This window comes from Ambystoma mexicanum, chromosome 4p, assembly GCF_040938575.1.
Source record: "Ambystoma mexicanum isolate Mex_15411 chromosome 4p, UKY_AmexF1_1, whole genome shotgun sequence".
Lineage (NCBI taxonomy): Eukaryota > Metazoa > Chordata > Amphibia > Caudata > Ambystomatidae > Ambystoma > Ambystoma mexicanum.
In genome coordinates this window covers 304983917-305003324 of record NC_090927.1, presented here as the reverse complement: position 1 = coordinate 305003324, position 19408 = coordinate 304983917, and the positions used below count along the sequence as shown (strand labels likewise).

Here is a 19408-nt window from a genome sequence, read left to right as displayed (position 1 = left end):
GGCTGCCGACCCGAGACGGGGACTGCCGTAGAATCCCAAGGAGAAGCGCCCTGACTGTTGTCCGCCACTGTCGACGACCGCCGTCGCCGACCGGAGCCGCAGTGCTCCCGTTGCCTAAGAACTTTTGATCCAAGGACGCTCTTGCCTGCATCATCGCCCGTCTAATCCCACTGGAGAAGGCCAGGCCATCGACGTGCGGAGGAGCATCCGCCGGTGGTTTTCCCACCACCCAAAGACCACAGACACGCCAACGACTCAACGCCCTTGCTGGGCCACAGTTCTTCAAACTCTTTGCGGTCCAGATCTATCGACCTCGAGGTGCCCCGCATGCCTCGTCCTTGCAGGGCGTTTACGCTTCCCCATCGACGGGCACCGCTAGGAAAGAAGTTGCCACTTTACCGTCGTAGATCACCCTGTTCTCCGTCGGACGTTCAACGACCCGTGACTCCTGCCTTAAAGGGAGGGCACTCAAGAAGGGCCGTTGATTCCCCGACGAGGAACACTTCAACGCCATGTACTTTGGGGTTGCAGAACTATTGGGAAGTCACTTGTGAACAATATAGGGACTAGGCTTGTGATACATCTTTATTCTACAGGTGGGGGGATCTCCACAAAGAACTGTGTCTCGGTAGGGGCCAGTATTCTGCCAATTGTTCCGACCAACTGCTTTCCACTTACCTCTATTGTTGGTTTCCTTTACAAACTGATTTGTTTGCCATTTAACCATACAGTTGATGCACTTTACCGAGATCTAATAGTAATTGTGGTACCACTTAGAAATTGTATAACTGAGTACAAAGTGAGTTATCGTGATATTGTACATAATCTTGAATATTAATTATATAAAGATTGTGTTTTAACTAATACAGTGTGCAGACATTCCTTTGTGGGTGCTTGGGGACAACACTGTACTTAACTACCAGCCCGCATCACCTCCTGAGAAGCTAGGCCTTGATTGCTCGTCCATTGCTACCTTATAGAGAATCTTGGCGGGGATTCTCTGTGCCTCACCTCTACCAAATAGAGAGCGGAAGTACAGACCCCCCTCCGGCATCTTCACAATTGGTACTGCCAAGTGTACCTGCTTAATTTCTTATGCGCTGTTTCCTGTTTGTGTGCATGTGTGTGGTAGGAAGAGGAGTATGCCAGGTGAATGCTTTGTTTGGAGAAGTGGGTGAAGGTTGAGTTGGTTCTCATGGGGTGTTATCTGGATATGGATATGGGGGCATGGTGATGTGTGGAGAGGTTGGTTGGTTGGTTTGAGTTGTTCTGAATGTGGGTGGAAAATTGAGGATTACGCACCCCATTTTGTGTTGTCTCACTCGGATATGTGTGACACCACCCTCCTGTTTTGTTAGTTTGTTGCACGTGGGTGGTCTGGTTGAATCGCCCTGGCTGTGCATCCACAAAGTGGGGTGCATCCTGCTGTTTTGACAACCAGCCGTACCCTCCTTTGCTTTTCCTGAACCTTTTTGTTGTGCAGTGTTTCTGTTTGCTGGTGGTTTCCCTTCATGGGGATGTTTGTGCTAGGGCGTGGCAGGCCCTGGATCCAAGAGTCTTAGATGGGAGATGTTCTGTTGTGGTGATTGGTTAGCATGTGGCGGTGTGCTAGGGTGTGATTCTTTGGCGTGACTGGTGGTGTGTGCGTGATGCTTCATTTGCCGTATGAGAGTTTGTGTAAGAAGGAGGATGTTATGATGCATTGATGTAGTCTTGTCCTGTACTGCTGGCCACCTATGTATGATGTTACAATGTTGGTGTCTGAGGTGATCGGCAGCTCAGGAGAATGGTAGTGAGTGTTTGCTGGTGAGTGTTCTTAGAGTCAGCTGTGGTGTGTGAGGATAGCCGGTGGGTGGTCTGATTCCTGTCTCTCTTTCCATGTATATACCATGTATATAGCTAAGAGTAACTGGAACCCAACAATGTATGTATGCAAATGAAGCTTACCTGGTTTCCTACATCAAGTGGCTCACAGCTGGTCTGTTTTTGGACTATTCCTGCCCACAAGGTTACAACAGCCCAATGGGCCATGCAAGGCGGGGGTGTTTTGCTTCCCTAGACTTGTATGGCCCATTCGGCAGACGGGCTCAATGTTGAACCGTCTTTACTGTGCCACAATGCATGGAGCAGAAATGCAGGTATTTTGGGGTTGATGGGGGGCTGGGCAAGTGGGAGGGGAGCAGTAATGGGTCCAAAAATGGCATGGAGGAAGGGGCAGGTGGGGACAGCCAACAAGAATGTGGGGCAGAAGAATCTGAGAATGCCAGTGAATAGGGAAGGGTGAAGGAGAGGCAATAGGGGGATCACCGTGAGAAGGGGGAAATGAGCAACCCCCCTTAGAACAAAGAAAGCAAGCTAAGGCGTGAGCCCTGACAGATGCAGTAAGAGAGATTAGCTAGAGTTGCACTCTGGCTAAAACAGGAACCAGTTGGGGTATTGAAGGTCCTTATGTGCATAGAGGGTGCTGTGGTGCCTACCTGCACATTCAGTAGCCCAGGGTAAAATGGAGGGTGCTCCAGCTTCACCGCACATGTGCAGGAACCAGGAAACTCTCCCTGCTTCCAGGATCTGTTGTGAGCTGCGTGGCAGCCAGAAAGCCATTGTGGCAGGTGTTCTTACCGTGTCTGCAGGTAACAAAAAGAATGTCTGTATGTATGTGTGCATGTGTTTATGCGTGAATGCAAAGCTTTGTGTCTGAAAGTGCACTTCTGAAAAAATAGGATGTATGCTGTTTGGATGTGCATGTGAACAAGAGTGTATGTTGTTTGGGTGCACGAGTGTTCTTTAGTGTGTGCTTTGCGGGAGTTGACCTGTTATTTGGGAGTTAGCTTATTAATGCAGCCAGCAAGGGCATGTTTTCTTACCTTGGCATCGCATTTCTACTCGTATTCAGGGCAAAGCCCACATGATGAGTGTTCTTACCTCGGGGGTACATTTGTGCAGTCTGCAAGGACATGTTTATCTTCCTGTAGTATGATGATATTTATACTGGCATTTAGGGCAAATCCATCATAGTGAGTATTTTTACATTGGGGTACATTTGTGTAGACAGCAAGGGCATGTTTTCGTACTGTGGCATGGCATTGTTTTTGCTAGCATGAAGGCAAAGCCAACTTGTGTATTCTTACATGGCTATATTGGCCTACATTGGTGCAGCCAGTATGGACATTTTTTCTTACAGTGGCACAGCATTTTGTTTATACTCTCATTATGGGAAACGCCAAAATAAGTATGTCATTACCTGTTGGGTGTCTGGTCAAAAGATCGAATCCAAAGGGTCAAATGGTCAAAGGATCGACACCAAAGGATCGAAAACCAAAGGATCGCATTTTTTAAAAAAAATTATATATATTTTGGGGAGTTTTCGTTTAGTGGAAAAAAAGTGGTTTTTACCACAAAAACAGGGGTTGGGGGGCCAAAATTCAATCCTTTGGTTTTCGGTCCTTTGGTGTCGATCCTTTGACCATTCGACCCTTTGGTTGGCGATCCTTTGACCTACAACCTACCTGTTGATATTGGCATGTATGTATATATATTGGAAGAGCCAGCATGGACCTGTTTTCTTATAGTATCATAATGGGAAAACACAAGTGTATTAGTATGTGGCAATACTGGCATATATTGGTGCAGTCAACATTGACATGTATGGGCACAGACATCATGAACATGTTTTTTACACTGACAGAATAATGGCATATCACTATTGGTGTCTTGGCATCTAATGGATCTTGCAATCCTACAAAACAATGTGTAAACTGTGTGACCTTTTAACCAATGTATCACTAAACGTGTGCTGTAAAATGAACCATTTTAACTCATTAATTAAAAAATGTTCTTGTGGTTCAGCATCCTAGATTACGCTCTGTTGCTCCCGCATATTCCTACCAATTAAGACATTCACCAGCTGCCACTGGTGGGTACACACGTGGCTGCATGAGCCTGCGCCTGTACAGAAGGACTTCATATATCAGTTCTATTATACTGTTGCACTCAGTGGTGTGCCACACCAGCAGAGAGCTGACAGACACAAAATATGTATATCTCCACCTGGATAGAAAATAATGCAAGGTATTTTGATGAGGTCCTGGATTGGTTTCATGTGTTTTGCTGCTGGGAAACTGCACATTTGCATTTTAAACGTACAGTTTCACAGCAGGCGTTTTCATTATTTTAGTTTTTATGGGGGTTCCCCCGAAGCCCCACATCTAACCCACCCACCAACATGGCGTGCCACCCAACCTCCCCTAATCCCCCAAACACCCAAAACATATATGTTTTAAAAAAATAGAATGACATAATCAACTCCGGTGAAAACTGCACATTGAAATTGAAAACTGCAAATGTGTAGTTTCACGGCAGTAAAAATATGGCATACACTTGGATTGTGTCACTTTATACTGAACTTTTTCCACTTTCCTGGGAATTTGGCACACATGAGCCACAGCAGATTCATAAGGCATCAACAGTTCTGCTATCGGTAGCTGAGTAGAAATGACATCTGTGTTATTTTATTTAAATTATATTAAAACTCAAAACTAGGCAACACGTGCTTCTGAGCACTATGCAGTAGGAGGTCAGAATGATAAATTATGAGAGCTCAGTCATAGTGTAAACAAGGCAGAAAACTATACACGTGTTTCACTCATTTATATCTTCTTCAAGGCTATATAAATGTACAAACATACATGTTATCCTCTTTGTCTTCACATATATAATACATTTCTTTCGTATTAGTAATATGAATCATAATTTCATTGCATTGTAATCTTAATTTTAGTCACACAGTTGCTGAGAAAATTCAACACGGCTTCTGTGATCATGATATAAACACCCTGATAATCCAACACGATCCACGGTAAAACAGACATTAGATTTTTACATCTTTAACAGAATGATAGTAATCTTAGCCACCGATCATAAATAAAGCTAGCAAATATTTATAAAATAGTGAAAAAGTATATAAAAAATACTTTCATATTAATTCATATTCTACTTAAGCTACATTCTTCACATTTACTATTTTATATTGGCACCTCATTCTCTTAGGATGTATCCTGTTTTCTTTAATCAGGATCCTTTAGAAATGTGTTCTTCTATTCATTCATTCTCCATCTTAAAATAGTGAATACTATTGTGATGTAGTCATATTTTTAAGACTAGTTAGGTTATACATTATTACTATTACATAGCGTCTTGCATGTCAGTTCTTCAAAATAGTTATTCAATTTTGTTTGTAATTGGTTGTTATTAGTTAATGCCTACATATTTTCTTCTGCCTCATATAGATTTCTGTTTCATTTTTAAAAGTCTGTGATTTCAGCTATAAACATGAAAAACATTGGTGACTGAGATCCCTTATGCCAAGGCCTAATCATCTTCTCCAAGTGTAATGTGTTCTTACTCTTTGTGAATGTCTGCTGTATGTTTCCCATTCTGCTCGGTCCGAGGATGCCACTAACTTTAGTTTTATAATGTAAAAACCTTGTTTTTTTGCACCCTACAAATGGTGTCTTCCTTTTTCGTAATGACATCATGACATTATATCACCTATTTTTGCGATATAGTCATCCTCCATCAGCCTTTAGTAATTCTTACCGCTGCAATCTTATAAACTCCTCACTTTTATTTTAAACAATTACAGCATATTAATTATTTCAGCCCGGTCTGCTAAGAGGATTGCTCATATTTGCTTATTGTTATCTAAACCTGACACATGTTTTTTCACCGTTTGATATGGCCTACTCCAGAAAACCATACTGTTCTGAAATGTTTTTGATTCTACATGTTTTTCAAATTGTAATTCCAGGCCTGTAGAAAAACTCAGAAAGTTTTCTAGAATTCTCAGAACTTTAAATGTTAAGCATTCTTGAGTGGCATGGTATCTTAACTCTATAATTTAAAAATGTGTTGTCAATAGGAAATCTATTAAGGCCTTTTTTCCCCTTTACTAACTTTAGATGTCCTTGGGGCAGAGGGCAAAGCTGACCTGTACACCTGACGTCGCCTACGGAGCCACCGGCCATCCCGGCGTCATCCCGGCCAACGCTACGCTCATCTTTGATGTGGAGCTGCTCAAGATAGAGTAACCACAAAAGGGAAAGCGGGCTGAAGACGACTCAGTCATAATTGTTTACTTCCTTTCACTCGTAATAGTCTGAAAATTATTGTCACGCCTGTAATGATAACCCTCCTCGCGTTCAGGCTGGTAACAACTATCACTAGTTGTTTCTTTTTTTTTAAGTTGTGTTTTTTTTTTCTTTCTTACAAGCTTGTTTGCTTTTAAGGTAAATCTCTCCGATTGTAACTTTTTAGGTTGTACATCTCATTTAATTTGCACATGATAATACTCACAATTAGGACAAAAAAGAAATCCTCAAGGAAACCACTGCCTTACTCTACACTCAAACCAAGGAAAAGGTGCTCAAGAATGAAGTGTGCCGCGTGCACATTAATGGGCATTATTCGCAAACAGAGATACCTGCGCTGCCACTTTTTCAAACAGAAAATGTACATTATGCTTGCTGCTGTTTTAAAAAAATAAATGTCTTGTTTGGAGAAAGAAATATCTATATGAAAAATAAAAGCTTACCACTTGACGGCCATGCACACTGATTTAATTTCTACTGTAACTTGTTAGTGGGTACATTGGGCTATTATTTATATGTTTGAAAGCATCCACTGTGTAAAATGCAAAATTCAGCCTTATACTGACCCTTATGAAGAGGACATTTAACATTAAAAAAAACACTACCCCACAACCGCATTAGGACACTATTTATTTTTGAGGTCCGTGAGCGGGGTTGCATAACTCGGAAGTTAGTGGCGGGGGATCTTGAGATGAGCAAGAAGTCATTGATGAAAATACTTGAGCAGCCAATGCATTTTAACCAATGGTTTTCTATGGTTAGCATTGCATTCGGTAATGTTTTACCTAATATATGCCATTACAGAAAGGGACCAGCCATATGCAAATTACCTTTAAAACCACCTCCAAAGACTGCAGACCTGACTAAATCCTTGGCAACACCCAACCTTCAGGGGACCACAAGTAACTTTATACATTATTTATCCTTGTGTTTCATCAGTGTGGTGCTGCCTGTTCCCCCAGATGCTGTGGGGTACATTTATCCACCCAGCAGAACTCCCCTACATCACCAAACTGCATTTTTCAGCAGTACTAGCAGAACGGCTGCGCTGGCTCTGTTGAGCACCATTGCATTGCACCAAAATTGCGTTCCAAAACTGCGTTTTTGCAGTCACCAAAATAATGGCTGCGCTGTCTTTGCCAAGCACATATGGGACGAGATGGAACATGGAACACCCCGAGAAAGGCTGCCAGTTTTTTCCTTATGTGCACCAAAGAAAAGAATTGAAAAGCAGCGCTGCTATGCTGCTATCTCAAAATTTCCCATTGAAAAAGTAAATATTTTGCATTTAAAATGACTGCGCCCCGGTGCTTTTTTTCATCTGTTCAACAGCACACAGTTCTGATCCAGTGAGACCCAGCTAGGTTCCCCCATATTCAGGTTGTGCTCCAGCAAAAAGGGGGCATTTCTCATGGAATGACAGGCTGTGTCAGGCAAGATCTGTGAAATAACAAAGAACTTCACTTCAAGCCTTACGCAAAACGCTTTCCTTTTTTTCAACAAAATGACACAGATAAACCCTTCAGAAGAAGCTCTCTCTCTTTGCTCATGTCAGTTTCAGTGGACCCTTGCCTTGAACAGAATTCTGTGTATGAGAAATTGACTAGGGCTACAAATAATGTTTAGAATCTAGATGTAAGAGAAAACCTGCATTGTGAAGTGACAGCAAAGGAAAATTAACCATGTTTAAAATGGTGCTTTTACAAACAAGGAAATGGGCCTCATTACGAGGTGGGCGGTAAGGTATTACCGGTACTGGTAAGGGCACCGGTACCGGTAATCCCTTACCGCCCTATTATGCGTTCCCTTTGCGGAACCAGGCGTTAAGGACGGGACCCGCAAAGGGACTTTGGTGCTAATAATGGTACCGCAATTTGCATTACCGTTATTAGCGCCTTCCCCATTCCCATGGGGGCTCAAATGGGAATGGGGAAGGGCCCTGGTGAATGGGGAATTACCGCCCCCGCCAACCTTGGAATGGGGCGGTAATCGCTCCATTCACCAGGGCGGAGTCGGTAAGGATTTGGAGGCAGCCATGGCGCTAATAGTGCCATGGTTACCTCCAAACTCGTAATGAGGCCCAATGTCTGTTTAAAAGTAAATTGTTGAATTAAGGCCCTGTCCTTGCATAAAAAGGTGAGTGGGGTTTGTTTTAAAACATATATAGGATATTTAATTCCAACAGTCTTGCTTTCTGGTTCAGGAAAGATAAAAATAAATAAATACACTTACTGTGAAACTAGCAGTACAGTTTTTTTAGGCTTTGGCTTCAAAGGCCTGACTACAGGATCTACCTCCCCCCAAGTGTACCAGCATCTGGGGCATATGAATAGGCTGGGATGGTGGATCTCGCACCATCGTTGGACTCTATGGCAGTGCTCCAGCTGGGTACAATGGATTTCTGGGACACATAGGTGTGATTATTTTGGCAGCACCTCCCCTCCTCTCTTACTGGGGAGCTTCAAAGACAAATCCATGGCAACACAGGGCTGGTGCCTGACAATTAGGACTGATAGGCCTAATGCACAAGGAGGTGGTGTGGCCATAATAGTCAAATCCGTTCTGCAAATTATATCCTGCCCTATTGAAGAAATAGTAGGTTACGAACTCCTCTTAGCTAAACTTGCCACTGACCAGAAAACCACCTTCAACTTCTTGGACCTTTATAGAGCACCCAATAGCAATACCCACCCGGACCTAGACATACCTTTGCTGCTATCTCCCCATATCAACCCCAATACCAAATGCATCATCCTGGGTGATATTAATCTAGGATTTAATGATAAGCTGGACCCTAAAGCAGAAGCCCTACATACTGCACTCAAAGATATGAACTTCACACAGCTGGTGAATGCCCACACCAAAGGTCGAATATTGGATTGGATACTTACGCTCAATTCCAAAATATCTATCGAGTCAATCGTTCCCCTTGACTGGACTGGCCACCATAGCATCAACTTCTCCCTTACTAGAAAGGAGATAAGCCCCGCAATGACCAAGTCAATGGATACTTATGAAACAAGAAATATTCGTAAGATAACAGCTGAGAATCTAGCCTCCATTATAACCGATGCATTGCCATCCAATATAGTCACAAACAACAACCCCATTCAGCTGGCAGATACCTACCATAAGTGTCTAACCACCACTATCGACTTGTTAGCACCACTAACAACAAAAACACGATGTGCTGACAAACGAACGAGCTTCTGGTTTAATGAGAAATTGGTCTTGCTAAGATGAACGAAAAGATCGCTTGAACATAGCAACAAAAAAAAACCTATAAAATCTACCAATGCCTTCAGAGCTGCCAACATAATATACAAAGCTGCAATTATATCTCACAAAGCCAAGGTAAATAACACACACATTAGCAATGCATCCTCCAACTCTAAGGAGCTCTTCTCCATTCTCAAAGAATCGGAAAACCCAATCCCAACCACTACTCCTGCCAACTCCATTAAGGAATGGTGTACTACCATCCAAAATGCGTAAGCTTCCAAAATTGAGCTACTCCAAAAGAAAATCCTCATAAAAAGAAAAATCTTAGCCGATAAAAATGTATTTAATACCAATCTCAACAAAACTAAGGAAAATGTGAACCTGCAATTCCAATTTACCCCAGTGACCGAATTCACAGTGGCAGACAATGGACCTCATCACGAGTTGGGCAGTAACGCCAGCGCTAATAGCGCTGGCGCTATCTGCCCTACCGACAAACCCACCGGCGCTATTCGCGCCGGATCACGGGTTTGGCGGATTTGGAATTCCCCATTGAGCCCATTCGGGAATGCCCCATTCCCCATTGGGCTCAATGGAGAAATTTCACGCTCATACCGCCGGTGGATTTCCCTCCGGCGGTATGAGCACGAATCTTCGGCAGATTTCCCCCCAGCTCAGAGCTGGGGAGAAATCCGCCAAAGCCCTGATTTGGCGGACCCTTAAATCCGGCGGTAACAGCGCTACCGCCGGATTTAAGGGTTACGGCCAAACTTGTGATGAGGCCCAATATCTCTAAACTAAAAGCCTCCAATTGTAAAGGTGATAACTTCCGAGCCCACCTAGTTAACCTTTGCGCCCCCCTCCTGACCCCTATTATCACAAACTTTGTGAATGCTTCATTTAATACAAATACAGTCCCGGCAAGTATAAAAGAAGCGTGGCTGACCCCACTACTAAAAAAAACCTTCCCTTAATCCAACGTTCCCACTAATTATCGACCAATAACAACGGTACCGTTTTTACTTAAGATTATTGATAAAATAGCTTATAATCAAATTCAAACCCATCTTGAACAAAACCATGTCCTTGGAGCTAGACAATCGGGATTCAGGCCCAATCACAGCACAGAAACGGCTCTCCTGGATCTGAAAATCCAGATAGATACCATCAGGGATTCAGGTTAACTCTGTATACTACTGCTGTTAGATTTATATGCAGCATTCGATCAAGTGGACCACGACAAATGATGTGCTACACTAGCTAATGACTTTTGTTTCTCTAAGGATGCAACCCTATGGGTGAAATCCTTTCTAGCTGACGCACTTCTAGAGTAAGCATTGGTAAAGAGGCAGCCAATCCCATACCAGTCCCCATTGGAGTACCCCAAAGGTCCTGTCTCTCACCCACTTTATATAATGCTTACACACTTCTCTTCTCAGCTTTGGACGCCATGGGTGTCATCTACACCAACTTCGTAGATGACACCCAGATCCTCATACCGCTCTCAGGGGACCATGCCCAGGATACGATGACCATCAATAGGATTCATGCAATAATCCAAAACTGGATGGCTTGGAATAGCCTTTGCCTTAACAATGAGAAAACAAGAGATTCTCATTGTGGGCTCCCAAGCCAAAATCAAAGCTCTTCATTCGTACTACTCATCTATCAACATTGATGGTTCTCGCATCTCAGTATCAAAACAGGTGAAAACCCTAGGTGTCTACTTAGATGCCAATCTAACTATGACCAGACATGTAAGCGCGCTTTCGTCGTCTGCATCTTACACTTCCAAACTGATTGCCCTGAGTCACCAGTTCCTCACACCCACTAACTGCATCACCCTAGCCAGAAAGGGTAGACTGTCACCAGAATTTGTATATAGTAAAGTGACCATGCAGTGTTTTAACCTATGTATCCTTGTATCAGTGTCTCACTGGAAGTTATGGAAATACTGTTTGAATTTTCTTTAAAATGTCTATAACAACGCTGTGATACCTGAGGGTTCGGGCGTTTAACAAATGAAATAAATAAATAAATAGACAATATCGGGCTATTTGTGGAGAAGCTGCTTATAGATGTCCTGGATAACCCACTGGTCACAAACATGTTCATGATGAAACGTGCACACAGATCCTTGGCATCTAAGCCCCCACTGGGGGCCCCAGAAAGAGCTAGCATGGATTTCGTGACAGATATCCTGCTCCGAGCTGCCAGAGAAAAGAAAGTATTACAGTGGGGGACAGGAACCATACGACTCTTCCCTGATTTCAGTCAGAAAGTTTAGGATCAATGAAAGACCTTTCGGAAGGTGAAAAACATCATAAGAAGGAAAGAGATACGCTACTCCATGAAATAACCGGCCAAGCTCAGGGTGGGGTACGAGGGCAGAGTTACCGTCTTTACTTCCCCGGAAGCTGCCGAATGTTTTGCCATGGACATCCTTGGCCCAGTGGCATCCCCCCGCGGGTCACCATGACTACGTTACAGTAAAAATCAATGACTTGTCCAACTTCACACGGCATCCATCAATCATTGGTTATAAAGCAACAAATATGGTTTTAAGCCTTCTGTCACCTGGAGTTAAGTCAACTGCCGGCAGCTCCCCCCCACACTCAGTGGCACAGAAGGTATTGTTTGGGGAATTATCTTGAAACTATTAGGGTGGGGGGTTTGGAAGGCCGGAATGTTCTCTGTGTCTGGCGAGGGAGGGGGCGGGAATCAGGGGGGGTTGTTCAAGTCAAGTTGTGTTACGAGGTTTGGAGGGGGAGGGGGTGGGATTCATGGGCAACCTCTAGGGGTTGGAATTTGAATCACTCTCGGGGCACATGGAATATTGTCTGGTCAGGACTTGATAAGCTTAGGGAGGACTGCCCAGCCTTTACAGGATACGGTATGTGCACCAAGGATGCCACAATTGTTTCTTTTAGATATGACCATAGTAAGTTATGATGGCCACCCATGGACGAGCAAACTACGCTAGGAACCATGAGGTAAGTGTTCTCTGCCTTCAGGAAACGCATTTGGGGAAGGGGTGCAAGCTCCCCAACCTGGCAGAGTGGGGGCTACATAGGTATTGCTCATCATCTACGCACTCCCGAGGGGTTGCTACTTGTATACATCGCTCACTGGAGTTCAAACTCCATGAACATATCAGGAACAACGGGCGGTATCTTCTGGTGGCGGGGAAAATTGCGGGTTGACAAGTTCTTATTGTTAATGTGTATGCTCCTAATCTTGATAGCCCTGACTTCTTCCAATGCTGCGCGGACCATTTGCGTACCTTCCCAAATTATGAACGAGTGGGGGCTGGGGATTTCAATATGGCCCTCTCGCTAGACCTGGACAGATCCTCCTCCATTCAGTTCTCCCTACCGAGGGCGGCCAACCATAGCGGAATATCACGATTTGTTTGATGCCTGGCGTCTCCTTCACCCCGCTTGTAGGTAATACACATTTTACTCTGGGGCACATGGTAGCTCCTCCAGAATAGACTATGTCATGCTGTCTCCTGAGCTGGCCTGCGTAACTCAACAGGCCGATCCTCCCTAGGACCTTATCTGATCACTCACCAGTCCTGGTTCACTTTGCCGGCCCCAGCCTTGCAATCGGACTGCTCCGCTGGCTATTCCGGGCCCGCGCCCTTGAAGACACTGTTTTACGGGAGGAGATTCGGCAAAATATTTCATGTTTTTTTCTAATGAATGCAGGTTCAGTCCCTGACCCCAGGGTGGTGTGGGAGACCTTCAAGGTGTACATCCGGGGCGGCTGTATGGCTAAAGAGGGGGGTTCTGAAATGTATTTGTGGGTCCATCACCTCCCTAGAACCAGATATAAAATAGACTGGAGACCCCAAAGGGCCTGCGAGATTCCCTCAAAATACAGGCCAAACTAAGGAAAAAATGTGAGGAAATGGGTATTTTTAATGGCTTGGGAGGAGCGCTTTATGGGAGACCCTATAGCGATAGTAGCGTACAGCAAGGGTGACTGCCCGAGCAAGACAAACAATGCGACCTATCGAGAATTCTATGCTCGTCTACACACCACTTAGACCACAGCGGGCCACGACTCAATGACACAGTATTTGAAGAGCGTCACCCAGGGGTGGCTAGATCCAGCGCAAGGCGTGCTGCTGAACGACCCCCCCCCCCCGACAAGGAATTCCTCAAGGTGATCCATTCCCTCCCCAACAGTAAAGCTCCGGGCACAGACTGGATCACGGCCGAATTGTATAAAGCATTCCCTGATCTCCTAATACTCTATTTACGAGACATGTACGAGGCGGCCAGGACCTCAGGGACACTCCCGGAATCCACCAGAACATCCCTGGTGACGGTACTGTTGAAACCCGATAAAGACCCTCGTAAATGCTCCTCCTAGAGGTCCCACTCTCTAATTAACAGTGATAATAAGATCCTGGCTAAACTCCTAGCAGACAGGCTACTCCCCTATATGCCCATCCTGGTCCTCCCTTACAAGGCCGGATTGATCCCAGTACGTTCCACCCAAAATAATTTACGCAGATTGTTCATGTTGATGCACAATGTGAACCTCAGAGATCCCAATAGTAGTGGCCATCCTGGATGCCGAAAAGAATTTTGATTCGGTTGAGTGGACGTTTTTGCTCAAGGTCCTCTGCCAAACAGGCTTGGGTACCTCCTATTTACAGTGGCTACATCTCCTCTACACGGCCCGCAAGGCCATGGTGTATACTAACCGTATGCAATCAGAGGCGATCTATCCAACACAGGGAACTCGACAGGGCTGTCCCTTTTCCCCCATACTGTTTGCACTGGAAATTGATGCCCAGGCCTGTATACTACATGAATACCACGCTCACAGGGGTGTAAGGATACATTCCTACAACTCCATTGTCTCCATGTACGTGGATGGCATGTTGTTATTAATGAAACACCCCAAAGAGAATCTGCAACCACTGGTAGATGAGATCGCTGATTTTGGTGAACTCTCGGGCCTGCAGATCAATTGGACTAAATCTGAGGTCCTTCCCCTGAACCCCTGTGTCGTCCACGGTGACATCGAGGTGGCCTTTGGATGGTGCCCACAGGTTATTCACTACCTGGGCATACGGGTGTCCACGTCCCCAGGACGCTATATAAGGACAACTACGTGGCAGTGCTGGAGAGGTTGGAGCACAAGGTGGACGTGTGGATCCACCTACCCAACTCTCAGGCAGCCAGGACCTTGCTGGCCAAGATGGTGACCCTACCAAAAAGTTTATATATTTTTAATAATGTCCCGACTTGGCCCCCCAGGGATTTTGGTCACGACTCAGGGGCCTGATGAACAGGTTAATATGGGCCGGCAGACAGGCCGGATATCCCTCGACACAATGGGCCTCATTACGAATTTGGCGGCAGCCATGGAGCCATTAGCTCCATGGCTGCCGCCAAACCGGGCTCCTTTCCGAGTTCGGAGGGCCTGGTAATTCCTCCCTCTGGGAACCCGGGCCCGGACCTTCCCCATTCCCATCTTAGCCCCCATAGGGCTCAAAGGGAATGGGAGAGGGAGCTTACAACGGGCCAATTACGACCGGGCCGTTGTTAGCTCCCTCTTCCCCTTGTGGGACCCGGTAACGGCGCCTGGTTTTACCAGACGTCCTTGCCGAGTCCCGCGAGGATACCTCATAATCGTGCGGAATGGTGTTAACGGATCTGCCTCCATTAGCGGGACCCGTTAACCCATTCCGCACGGATCGTAATGAGTCCCAATGTCTCTACCATGTGTACAAGGATGACTCGACTTCCCAGATTTATACTTGTATTCCTAGTAGTGCAAGTTCAATATTCAGTCTGGTGGTCCCCACAGCCGACCTTCTGCATTCTCTCCTCGAGAAGGAGACCTTAAAACCCAATGATGTGAGGGGACTGCTATGGGGCATTCAGGAGAGGCACTCGAGATTCGAAGTGTAGCCTCTGGCCATCACGCTCAAAGTCTGGTACCACTTGACCCGGCGGCCTGGAATGACGCAGTGGTACTTCCCTCATATGGACATGTACCATGTCAGGGGCATCCCAAACACTCACGAGGCAATTTTCCAACATCACTTCGTAAAAATGAATGTGCATACCCTTTGGAGACACGGCCCCTAATGGCAAGTTTATCTATAGGGCCGAATTGAAGGATAAGGGAGAATGGACCCCCCCATCACAATGCTCCTGTACTTTTGACTTTGCAAGGCTCATATGGCCTGACTTTCCCAACACTCCCACGACTCCCCCTATAATGCAGTATATCACCTCCGCCCCAACCATAAGTAGGCTGGTCTTCTCTCTATAAAATTATCCGATCACTCAGTCCCTTTCAGACGGGCACATACAGGGGGAGGTGGGATCCAGTGGATGGCGATCAGTGGGACAGTGTATGCTCGCAAACCAGAACTATATCGATAAATAAACGGTTTCGTCTGATACATTTTAAGTTTTTGCACCAAATGTATTATTCACCAGCCCGCTTGCATAGGTTTTACCCTGATAGGTCCCCGGGTTGTAAGAGATGTGGGGAGAACCCAGCCAACTTCTACCACATGGCATGGGCCTGCACCCGGGAGCAGGCTCTTTGGAATAAAGTTGAGGAAGCAGTCTCTAAAATATTGAGCACTTGGGTGCAACACTTCCCTGAATTATGGTTACTTGCTCTGGGTGAGGAGGACCAACAGTCTGTGAAACGCTTGGTGAAAATGGCATCTGTGGTTGCATTATCACTTATCGCCAAAACATGGGGGGCGGACAGGGCTCCCAACTTCCATGAGTGGCTTAACACAATATGGCAGTGTGCGAGAGGTGGGAAACACAATATGCCCTGACGCTCCCATCCAAAAGCAGACCATTGGACATCAGGGCCCCATTCAGAACATATATGTTTACGAGGGCAGAAGACCCCCGGCCTTACCCATCCCATAGAGTGTGCGTAGGGTGTGACTTAGGGCATTGGTGGGAGGAACGACCAGGGGTCTGAGAGCTCGCTGGGCGCTCAGAGTTTAATGTAAGGTGCCCCTTTGATATGCCAAGGAACATGTTACTAAGTAACATGATTCTGTTGTTTTGGATCCATTGTAATACAAGAGTGTATTAGCCAGGTCTCACTGAAGCCTACCTTTGGAATCCAGATTATCTCCTGTGTGAGATTTGTGTCCTATTGTCTTTACCTTCACCTATCACTCTTTGCTGTATTACTGAGGACCAGGAATGATTTGGGGGTGTTGCCGCCTTTTTCTTGATTGTAAGTTGTTTGTGCTTGTATAAAATATCAATAAAAACAGTTTAAAAAATAAAGTATTAGATATTTTCCCACACAGTATTGCTTGTGCATTTTCTGTTCTGGCCAGGAGGATGGCGTTATCCGCAAAAAACAATGATGGGAATGGTCTGTCGGCTTGCCAAAGCAAATCCTAACTGGAGTCCATCAGGCAGCCATTTACATTTTTACGGAACAGGGTTACTAAAACAAGGACACAGCCCTGTCTGAATGAATCTCATCTTTTTGCTGGGAAGTTGTATGTTGGCCGAAAAAACCATAGCGTACACTGGCCACGTTCTCCTGATGCAACAATCAGATAGCCTTCAGCAGGTCAGGGGGCATCTCACTCTGGGTGAAGGCGTCCCACAACAGGCACCTGTCCACTGAATCAAATGTTTTCTACAGAGCAATGAAGAAGACATAACCTTTTCTACCCTTAAGATCCACATATTTCATATTTTGATTAGGGTCACTCGGAGGCTCTGGTTAATCGTAAGCACTTTCTATCTGAAACCTGGGGTTCATATCTGGGGAGATCATATTCTGGCTACACAGTGAAACCTCAATTGGCCTAAATTGTAACCAAATTATTCATACATTTTAGCTGCACTTTCGATTGGAGCCTTTGTTGACTATAGGAATCTCTGTCCCCTTCCATGACTGAGTTACGGTGGCAACTCAGGAAAGGAGTCAGTGGCCCTCATTACAAAGTTGCCGGTAGGCCGCCGATTGTACTGGTGGCCTACTGGCAACATCGGTTTACCGTTTCCGCCACCCGATATCCCGCTAATACCAGGATATTATAGACAGCGGCGGAACATAACCTGCCATAATAATCTCGAGAACCTTGGGTTTTTCCTGCGAACATCACATTTGATGCTAAGCCTCAAACTCTTGCAAGTCCACATCAGCCAATTGTTCCATTAAACCCACAATGTTCCAAGATAAAATACTTAATGTTCCAAATTCAATTCCAGTCTTTACTCCCTACCGGGCCGCAGGGGGACCAGTGGAGCTTTGCAGGCTAGTGGCAAAACCTCCACTGTCAACTAACCCCTCCTCCCATTTTGCGAATCTAACAAATTGTCATGCCAAGGCCACGGCTGGTCTCTATGGCAGTGGTGGCGTCTGCCTTTGCGTCTCACTGCCAGAAACTGCAGGCGTACGGCCCATTCCAACATGGTCACGTATGGAGACGTCCCCTGACGTCATTGACCCAGCCTACTCCATCATGGCGCCTAGCTAGAATCTAAGTGATTTAACCGAACCCAAAGGTTCGACTTCCCAAAAGTTCGATTTATTTTTTCTTTATTTCCCGCAGATATATATGTGGGGGGAGACCCCCTAGAGCGCTCCATTTTATCCCTATACATTTTTTATATACTTTACCCCCCCACATATATATATGCGGGAAATTGGGGGTCGAACTTTTGGGGGTAAGTAAAATTGTTCTAAACCCCTAGCTACACTCTCAAACTGGGATTTAAGGTAAGGGGTTCTTCAGCTCCTTGCATCGCAATGCTCCCCTAGAGCCTGACATTGCTGACTTCCTACCGGTGGTCAGTTTGGTTTATAGTGATATTTTCAAATGCCATAGTTTTGAATGGCAAAGTTTCAAATTAAAATGCGTCGAAAAAATGTTTTTTTTTTAATGGAGGGGTTCCTAGGGCCCCTACTCAACCCCGTTATTTTTACCCCTTAACACCCATTTTAGTAAAAAAAAAAAACTTTACCTACAAACAAATGCATTTTTTTTAAAAAACTTGTCATTCGAAACTATGTTTTCTAAAAAATGATTGGATACAGGTCAGTTCTCCTCCTTGCTCTCTCCTGTTCCTTGTCCTGGTCTGGTCCTTCTTCCTTGCACTCCTCACCGTTCCTTCTCTGCCTAATCTACATTCCTTGTCTGTTGGGGGTAGTTTCCTCCATCTGCATCCCTTGTCTGTTGGGGTTAGCTTCCTAGATCTACATCTGTATCCCAGTAATAAACCTCTGGAAACAGTGACTGCCAGTAGGCATATGCCATTTCTATTTTACTGCAACCAGCATCAGCCTAAGCAGGTACGTCCAATTGCCGACACCAATTCATCCCTGTGGGATATTTGGGATATGGTAGAGTGTTCTCTATCAGCAACCCTAGACCTCCCTTACTTTACTGTAGGATTGTTGAGGACCATACAGTGCTGGGGAAAATGAAACCATACCCTGTTAAAAAATCTTCTGGTCTCCGGCCAGAAGCAGTTAAATAATTCCTGTTCTTTCAACTATTAAAATCACTTCCTTATATCACCCTAACCAATCTGTGCTCTGTAGGAGGAGAAGCAGGGCTGTTAAGGGCGGTCAAATGACTTTGGGCAAAACACTTCTAGTCATACTAATTATTCATGTGGAAGACTAAATCTGTCTACACTTCTGGTCATACTAATCATGTGGAAGACTAAATCTGTCTACACTTCTGGTCATACTAATCATGTGGAAGACTAAATCTGTCTACACATCTGGTCATACTAATCACGTAGAAGACTAAATCTGTCTACACTTCTGGTCATACTAATCATGTGGAAGACTAAATCGGTCTACACTTCTGGTCATACTAATCATGTGGAAGACTAAATCTGTCTACACTTCTGGTCATACTAATCATGCCCATGTGCTACTTGCTGGAGACTTTAATCTCCAGTTTGAGCCCATGGAGGCTCTCGACGGGATTGGGACGACAAAGATGCGGGATGGGACATACCGGAACTGGTGTCCCGACATCCTGGCCATGCCAATTTATA

At 45.1% G+C, this 19408-nt stretch overlaps 1 protein-coding gene across 1 annotated transcript in view; it reads left to right on the top strand.

The window, feature by feature from the left end:
• Positions 1-6596, top strand: part of FKBP1B (FKBP prolyl isomerase 1B) — a 235230-nt gene extending 228634 nt beyond the window's left edge. Inside the window, exon 4 of the mRNA XM_069605869.1 lies at positions 5958-6596. Within this exon, the coding sequence (XP_069461970.1) occupies positions 5958-6086 (129 nt within the window). The 3' untranslated portion in view covers positions 6087-6596. The remainder of the gene's footprint in view (positions 1-5957) is intronic.
• The last annotated feature ends 12812 nt before the right edge of the window (positions 6597-19408 follow it).